Raw genomic sequence first — 9,681 nt, forward strand, 5'->3', positions numbered from 1 at the left:
ACTCTCCCAAGCAAGAAGTAAACCTCTCCATATTGCATACAATTCATCAAAAAGAACACTGCACACTTTGACTTTTCCAGTGCAACCTTTCAACCAACATCCATCAGGATTGCGAATAATACAACCAAAACCAGCATAGCCAGAAGGAGCAAACCAACTAGCATCACAATTCAATTTAACAGAATGAACTGGAGGTGGAACCCAATGCAAACAAAGTGAAGGAGGAGACAGAGATTGATGCATAGCAAAAATAGTGTGAAACTCTCTTACTGAACTACGAATCAAACTCACCACTTTATTAGCACTCCATGAATCATCTATACTAAATAAGTCCTGATTCCTGCTTCTCCAAATCCACTAGATGGTCGAAAAGAAAAGAAAAACATCTTCACTCTTTGCACCTCTGTAGAGCCAATCATGTAAATCCGAGTTATCTGAATACAGGCCTAAAAGGTTCCAGACCTCCTTGGCACTAGGGCACTCCCGAAGACAATGAAGAATGGATTCAGAACTATTCTGACACCGATGACAGGTGCTAGATAAAGCTAAACCACGACCCAAACGAAACTCTGCTGTAGGAATAGCATTATGGAGACTGAGCCAAATCAAGAACTTATACTTCTCAGGAATATGCAGACGCCATACCCACAACCAATTATCATGCCCATTCCAGTCAAACTTTCTTTTGGCTAGCCAACTGTACCCACTCCTAGCTGAGTAGAGTCTAGAAGATGCCACACCCCACGACCAACCCGAACTCTCTCCAGCATTCAAATCCGGATTATAAGCATTCAGGACCAACCCGAATTCTCTCCAGCATTCAAATCTGGATTATAAGCATTCAAACGCTGTTTGACATCTTCTGGAATGATAGAGAAAATATCATGGAGATTCTATTGACCATCTTTCCAAACGTCTCTAATAGTTAAATCAGAGTTAGATATATGTACAAAAGGGATATCTTGAGCAATTGGGCCCTCAATACTCCAATTGTCAAACCAAAAAGATTGATCAAGTGACCCAACGCACCAAGAGAAGGCATCCTTAAGAGCACCAAAAGCCTTTGAGATACTCTTCCAAACATGAGAAGCATTGCAAGGGACAGGGCCATCTAAAACTCCCTCATTCCTCAGATACTTCGCCCTCAATAGAGCAACCCAAGGCTTGTCCTGACAATGAAAAAGTTGCCACACCAATTTACCAAGTAAAGATATATTAACACACGCAGGGTCTCTAACACCCAGGCCACCAAATTTTTTTGGAGTGATCACGGTCCTCCAATTAACAAGAGAAAGACCTCTTCCATCAACTTGACCCTTCCAAAGGAACTGTCTCATCATAGAAGATAATTTATCGCAAACCCAATTTGGAAAAAAGGATACCTGCATATGATAGACAGGAATGGATGCTGCAACAGAATTGATCAGGCAAAGTCTCCCTGCTTTATTTAGAAGCCTTCATTTCCAGTTAACTAATCTTCCCCTCACCTTTTCAATCATCGAATGAAAAGAAGCCCTACTGGTACGGGAATGATTAAAGTTAACTCCAAGATATCTTTCTAAGTCCAAAGCAAAATGTATTGAAGAAACACTAGTAAAAATATCTCTTCTACGAGCAGTCACATTTTTAGAACAAAAAGCTTTAGACTTTTCAAGATTCACTTTCATGCCAGATGCCTTGCAAAAAATATTAAGAGAATGCATGACCATTTGGACCTGACTTTTTGTAGCCTGGCAGAAGAGTAAGAGATCATCTGCAAACATCAAATGAGAAAATTTTGGGCCACCCCTAGTGACAGAAACTGGTTTCCACACACCCTCGACCACCTTATGAGATATATAGCAGGCAAGTCTTTCCATACAAAGCACAAATAAGTAAGGAGACATTGGATCGCCCTGTCTAAGCCCCCTTCTAGGAGCAAAACTATCCAATCTATTCCCATTCCACATAATAGAAAGAGAGGATGCACGGACACAAGTCATAATCAAATTAACAGTGATGATAGGAAAACCAAAAGCAATGAGAGTACTCTCCAAAAACCTCCAATCCACCCTATCATAAGCTTTTTCAAGATCAATTTTAAAAGCAAGAGTACCTTTCTTGGATTTTGTGTGCTTCATGAAATTCAAAATTTCTTGGGCCACAATAATATTATCAGGAGCACCACGACCCGGAATAAAACCTCCTTGTAAAGGACTAACAATATCTGGAAGAAAAGGCCGAAGTCGGTTAGTCAATACTTTGGTGATAATTTTATAAACCACATTACACAAGCTAATAGGCCTGAAATCCTTCATAAAGGTAGGATTATCAATTTTAGGAATAAGCACAATCAGAGTTTCCATGATGCTAGGATTTAAGAACTCTCCCAAAAAAGCGCTCCGGACAATATTCCAAATCTCAGTGCCTACTATCTCCCAATATTCTTTAAAAAAATAAGCTTGAAAGCCATCTGGACCAGGAGCCTTAAAAGGGCTCATACTGAATACTGCTGACTTGACTTCCGCAAAAGAGACAGGGTCAATTAACCTAGCACAAGCCTCAGTGCTTAGAGTGGGCATCGGAACATCCCCTAAACAATCAACCTCAACCTCTTCCGTTGTACCAAAGAGATTCTTGTAAAAAGAGAGGGCTTCTTCCTGGAGAATATCTGGATCAGTAGACCAAGACCCATCTCTAACATATAATCCATGTACTCTATTATGGTTTCTACGCACCAAAGTCTGAAGATGAAAGAATTTAGTGTTTCTATCCCCATACTTGACCCACTGCTCTCTAGATTTCTGGTACCAAAAAAGTTCCTCTTGCAATAAAAGCCTATTATAATCTTCCCTCAGTTCAGCTTCTTTAATTCTCAGAGATAACACATCGGTAACCTCCAAACGCCGTTGAATCTGATCAATCTGATATTCCAGCTTATTTTTTCGCACAAAAATATTTCCAAAAATCTTTGAGTTGAAGTCCAAAGAAGCCTGTTGAACCATCTTAAACCTTTCAGTAACGCCTCCAAACTCTTGATTCCAAGCCTTACTAATAACATGTTTATAAGAAGGATGTGTTGCCCACGCAGCTTGGAACCTAAAAGGACGAGAACCTTTCACTCTGGGGCTACCATGACAACGAACTAAAATAGGACAATGATCAGAATGAAGCCTGCTAAGAATTTCAGAATAACCCTCAGGAAACATTGACATCCACGCCTCATTAACTAGAGCTCTATCCAACCTTTTAGCCAAGTCCCTGCTAGCCTGAACTGCTCTATACCAAGTATATCTCCTACCAGTCACTTTAAGATCAAAGAGCTCACAGTCATCTAGAGTAGTAGCTAATAGACTAGCTCTGTGAGAAGAAAAATAAGCACCTGTACTCTCATCTGGTGCCACAATCTCATTAAAATCACCAATGGCCATCCATGGTCTATTATGGCCTGAATTAATAGAACGCAAATGATCCCAAAGCATACATCTTTTTTCGAATTGAGGACTCCCATATACTGCACTACAAAGCCAAACTAAGTTACCCACACTCACTTTCACTGTGATACATTGGTCAATTTGATCAATAACCACACAAGACGAATTAGCAATAGAAGATAGAAACCAAATGCCACCCCTGTGTCCTACTGCTTCCTCAATACCAACACAATGAAAACCCAACTTATCCCAAATTTTTTTTAAATTATTAAACATGGTATGAGTCTCAAAGAGAAAGAAGAAAGATGGTTTATATATTCTCACCAAATTTTTGCAATGCACACGGGCCATCTTGTTAGACGCACCCCTCACATTCCAGGCTATGATATTGAAACTATCCATAAAAAACAGCAAAAAGGGAGCTCCAATAACAAACCCGAGACTCAACATGTTGTCCCTGTCTTCGACAATCCTGCCTTTAATGGACTCTCAAGTGGCAGCCCAATTTTCTCCGTCGAAACTTGCACCATACCTGCCGTCGATGCTCCATCCTTATCTACTGGTGAATTCTGCAAAGAGTTTGGGCGAGGACGCTTTCGCACAGTGCCATTTGTTGTCTCACATTGCTGCTGATAATGAACATTGTGCCGAGTCCCCGAAGAAGCCACACTAACCGATTTTCCAATATTGATGCCCCTGCTTAATTTTACTTTGGATCCAGTAGCATGTGTTGTACGTTGGTGGTTAGGCCTTGTCCAAGTACTGGTAGCCTTGTTAGGAGTCTTCTTTGCTTTTGGTTGGACCTGATGGGTACTAGGAGAAGGCTTTTGACCCATTTTATACTTTCCTTTCCTAATCACTTGAGTCCAACCTTCCAAATCCTCATGTTGTGCATGGTCTACATGAACAGCATGCAAATCACTCTCCACCAAATTCGGGACAGTAACATTTACAGTCTCATCTCCAAGATTCTTGCCAAAATGAAAACTTGCCTTTTCTTGTTTGATTTAGATATCTAGATGTATAACTATTATATAAATACTTATTTTTCATACTTACTTGTTAAGTCATATTTTATCAATTTAAAAAAAATTTAAGATATCAAGCATTCAAAAGTTTTGTATAAAATAATAAAATAAAAAATAAAAAAATTTATAAGTTATATAATTTTTTTAATATATAGAATTATTGAATTTAAATTAATTTAGATATAATACTAATATCATTACGTTGTTACTATGTATAACAATGAAGATATAAATTTATAAATATTTGTAAATTTATTTATTTCCCAATTATAAATTTATAAAAATTTATATTTAAATAACTTTTTCTCTCGCATAATTTTAATAGCTAAAAAAAATTATTTCTTATAATTTTATATTCTAACATTTTAAATTATCTTTAGTTTTATTATTCTTTTAGAATTTTTAATTTTTAGTTTCGTTTTTCTTTTTTCTTACCATTATATATCTATCTACATATGTCTCACTACCATTCTTATATTAGCTTGTTTTCTCTTTCTTCTTCCATTTTTCATTCATCTTCTGTTCAATCGCAGTTAGTTACTATCATATATTAGTTCATAATTATTACACTCAAAAGTGAATACTAATTTAAAAATAAAATTAAAAAAAAATCTCATAACTCTTATGTGAATCATCTACACTCCTATAAATATAACGAATGAGTAAATTTAACTTTTTTTTATTATGAGTATTTTTTTTATTATCTAATGCATACAAAGTCATATATTTTTATTTATGATAAAAGTTAAAAATTAAAGTTAAATGATATTAGTATTTTTTGATTTAATAAAATTAAAATAAAATAAAAACATAAGGATAAAAACTAAAAAAATAGATAGCTCTAGAGAAGGATAATGTTAAATTTTATGTCATTACGTATGAAAACAGTGATTTATTTTATTATATTTATTTTTGTACCAAATAATAAAAAAGTTAAATTTTATATCCATTTTTTATTACTTATCTATAGTTGTTTAGATTAGACTTTATAGTTATTGAGTCATGTTTTGGTCTAACAGAAAAAGATAGTTATAAAATCATTTTCATTTTTTTTATTGGACTACATCTATTATATCATGATTTTAATAATTGATGTAAAATTTAAAAAAATTAAATAAACAATTTAAGAGTGAATTATATATATTTCTATAGTCAAGAAATAGACTTAAGTTTTTTTATAATAAATACTTTTTCAATCATCTTATTTATAAAAAAAAAGTCACATCTTTTTATTTATCCTAAAGGTTAAATATTAAAACTAATGTTAATATTTTTTTATTAATGAAACTAAAATAAAACATAAAAATAAACCTCGAACAAAAATAAAAATACAAAATTTTGAATTCAAAAATATAAAATGATTATAAGATAAAAAAAATTATTTCACCTCTTTCAGGCAAATTATATTAGGTTTTATGGTATATTTAAATGAATTGAAAAGGATGTAAGAGAAGCTGGATAAGAAAAAAAAGTTTTTTTACTATGCAGTAACGGTAATCTGAAATGATAGATGGTAAAGGAGGTAGAGATAATGATAGAAGTTCGTGAATGCGAATTAATGAAATAAGAGAGAACGTAAATGCATGTGATAAAAGAGAAGATGAAGTAGTGGAAGTTTTTTTAAAGTAGAATAACTGACATATAGTGGGATAGATTATTAAAAAAAAAAAGAAAAAATTGAAAAGAAATTTTGGACACCAAAACAGATTTTGCCATTATATATTGTTATAGATATTTTAATATAAATTATTTAATATTATCAGAGCTAAAAAAATAAAAAAATAAAATTAATATTTCTTCTAAGAATAATTATTTTTAAAATAATAAATACACAATAAAAAATTAGAGTACATTAAAATGGTACCATAATAAAAAATAATTCAAGAGATAAAATTAACAAACTAATAGAATATATATACACAACTAACAAATGTTATCATCATTTAGACCAATTCTATACTTGAATATTTAAAAAATAGATTATTAACATATAAATAATATTTTTTAAATTATCTAAATCTTTTAATATAAATAATTTAATATTGTCTGGACAAAAAAAATTAGAAAATAAGATTAATATTTTTTCTAAGAATGATTTTCATGAAAATTATAAATACATAATAAAAATCTAGAGTACATTAAAATAGTACCATAATAAAAAAATTCAAATATTAAATTAATAGTATAAATTTTTTAAATGAACAATTATCAATCATAATACACTGTGTGTATTATAGATATATGTAACATATTATATTAGAAATAATTGAAAGTTTACTAATTATGAATTAAAGTTTTTGAAAAAAAGATAATTTATATCCACTTATTTTTACTGTTCCATCTATTACTTGAATTTGGTCCAATTCTACTACTATTTTGAGTATGTGAATATTTAAAAAGCAAATATAATACTAATATAAGATTAATGTATTTTTAAGTTTTACCAAAAATGGAGTAATTTCTTATATAAATCATAGCTACTAAGAGTAAAAAAAAAAGTATAATAGTAATAATCAACGAAAAAATTATTATTTATAATTTATAATAATTAATTTAGATAGAGTACTTCAAGTAAAATATTGAAGGTTAATAATTCTGGGCATGTGTCTATTTGATATATCTTTAAAAAAAATAAATTGGATTAAAAGCAAATAAAATAAAAAATTTTCTATCTGTATTCAATAATTATATTACAGATGAGATGAGAAGAGAGAAACGGATAAAAGGTGAAAGATAACGGGTGAAAGTTATGTCAATGTGGCTAAGTAGTGGAGAAGTTAATAAGAAGAGTAATATTGGAAAGAAATCTTGGACACCAAACTCATGTATTGCCATTATATATTGTTATAGAAGTAATTTCTAACTCATCACTTACCAACTATAAATATTCTAACACGTATTTTTTTAATTTTAATCTACTTAAAGTATTAAAATATTTTTCAGATATTTCCATCATCTTCATTCTAAAAAGAGACAGAGGAGCATCTCATGTAAAAAGGAGTAATATTTTTATTAAGGCGGAACTATATAATTAAATACATATATAACTGTGTTAAAATTTAAAATTAATTGGGAAAAAACGATGAGGTATACATGATTTGGATGTTCCGTCATGCAATTATGTAATTAATCCTATTATGTGGGAATGGGTTGAGGAAAAAAAAGGGACAAAGGGGGGTGGAAGATGAATATTTTTCAAAAAAAAACAAATTCTTAATTTTGTTGTTCAAAAATGATCAAATTCTTAATTTGTTTGTTAAAAAATGTTCAAATATATATATATGTGACTATGTGAGAGGAATGGAGAGAGAAAAAGATAGGAGGGTGAAAAAGACGTGATTGAATTGCGGCAGCTGGGCCTTCAACCTTCACATATAAAAAGAAGCCACGTAGAGACTCTCCCATTCGTACATTAACAGAAAATAAAGATTCATGGCGGGGCAGTCGAGGAAATGGATGATACTGGTGGCCACGATCTGGATTCAGGCCTTCACCGGAACCAACTTCGACTTCTCCGAGTACTCCAGCGCCATGAAATCCGCACTCAACATATCACAGGTGCAGCTCAACTACCTGGCAACCGCCAATGACATGGGGAAACTCTTTGGCTGGTCATCGGGCCTTGCTCTCATGTACCTTCCTCTCTCCCTCGTCATGTTCATCGCCGCCTTCATCGGCTTCGTCGGTTACGGCCTCCAGTGGCTTCTTCTCAACAATTTCATCACTCTCCCTTATTTTCTGGTACATTTCTTATCAACAACTTCATCGGCTTTTTTACGCTCTCACAAGTAATTTTGTCCACACGAAATTCGCATTTATTTTTTATTTTTTCTCCAAAATTAGTAGTGAGATTGAGATTTGAGCTCGGGATCCTTAGGTGAGTATAGAGAGATTATATTATATCATTTAAGTTATAATTTATTAGTAAAATTTGCATTTAGTTGTTGATATTTAAAAATTGATAAATAATTTGATAAAGGTTAAATTTTTAAAAAAATTAAGACCAATCTAATAATAATGTATAAAAATTATGATTGATTTATTTGTGTTGAAAATTATTCTTATGAAATTATTGCTGAATTAGTCTTAAATTTTTTGAAAAATTAGTTGTTAGAGGAGACAAAACTATAACAAAATAAAATTTAAAAATATTTTTAAAATTTTTGTCAAACTTCAAAGACAAAAAATATACTTTACCCTTTAATAAATTTAGCTAAATTATTATTCATGGATTCTTAATTATTAGCATTTGCCACAATACAGTATCTATAATTTTAATTTAATTTTTAAAATTTTTCGTATTACAATTTTAAATAAATTTATAATTTATAATTTAAATTTTATTATTATTTTATGTTTTCATTTATTTTTTGTTTTATATAAAATATTAATTTTTCTACTTTATTTGTGGACGTCTTTAGCAACATAAGGGGTTTTTAATAGATTTTCTCAAAATTTTTTATTAGTTATTATAAAATTTGATATTTAATTATGTAATATTTTATGGGTTTCATTTTAATATACAGACTATTATTAATATAAAATATGATTATTTTTTGTTAACGTGAGATTATATAATTTGATCTGTTAAAAAATACATTGAAATTAAATTTTATTTGTATTTATATATTTTTTATTTTACTAAAAAATTATACTTTACAGTATAAATAAAAATTGGGAGGGTTGGGAAGTGGGAGGACTGTAGGATGGCGCATGCTGTGATAACTACGTCACTGCCATGTAAATTAATTGATCACATAAAGAAAATTGCATTTGTTTTATTAGTAGAGTTTTGCTTGTAAATATTTTAATTAGTGTCTCTAATTTTTACTCATTATTGTAAATAACATTTTTTATTTGAAAAAATATAGGAACCAAATGTATAACTAGTCAAAAATTGAACAACTCAATTAATTATAATTATTAATAACTAATTTTAGATTTTTTAAATTTAAAAAATATCATAATACTTAGCAGAAGAAATATCTATATATATCAACTTATATTTGTTAAGACAGATTTCAAAATTCAATTTATTAGAAAATTGGCAGAAATTGGCTAACTTTAGTTGTTCCCTCGCGGTATATTTGTTTTTGAAAGAAGTAAAAGTGTTAGTTATTCACAATATTCTGAATTCAAATTTTGTCACAATGTTTTGGAGAAACTACGTACAATTTACGACTTCTGCACCTAAACTTCATTAATAAAAAAGTTGACCTTTTATTCTTAAAATTTCTTTT

At 30.6% G+C, this 9,681-nt stretch overlaps 1 protein-coding gene across 1 annotated transcript in view; it reads left to right on the forward strand.

The window, feature by feature from the left end:
• Nucleotides 1-7,839: 7,839 nt before the first annotated feature.
• The window catches only part of LOC107487081 (protein NUCLEAR FUSION DEFECTIVE 4), a 4,909-nt gene continuing 3,067 nt past the window's right edge, over nt 7,840-9,681 (forward strand). The window contains exon 1 of the mRNA XM_016107659.3: nt 7,840-8,182. Coding sequence (XP_015963145.1) covers nt 7,874-8,182 — 309 coding nt within the window. The 5' untranslated portion in view covers nt 7,840-7,873. The remainder of the gene's footprint in view (nt 8,183-9,681) is intronic.

Source organism: Arachis duranensis, chromosome 5, assembly GCF_000817695.3.
Source record: "Arachis duranensis cultivar V14167 chromosome 5, aradu.V14167.gnm2.J7QH, whole genome shotgun sequence".
Lineage (NCBI taxonomy): Eukaryota > Viridiplantae > Streptophyta > Magnoliopsida > Fabales > Fabaceae > Arachis > Arachis duranensis.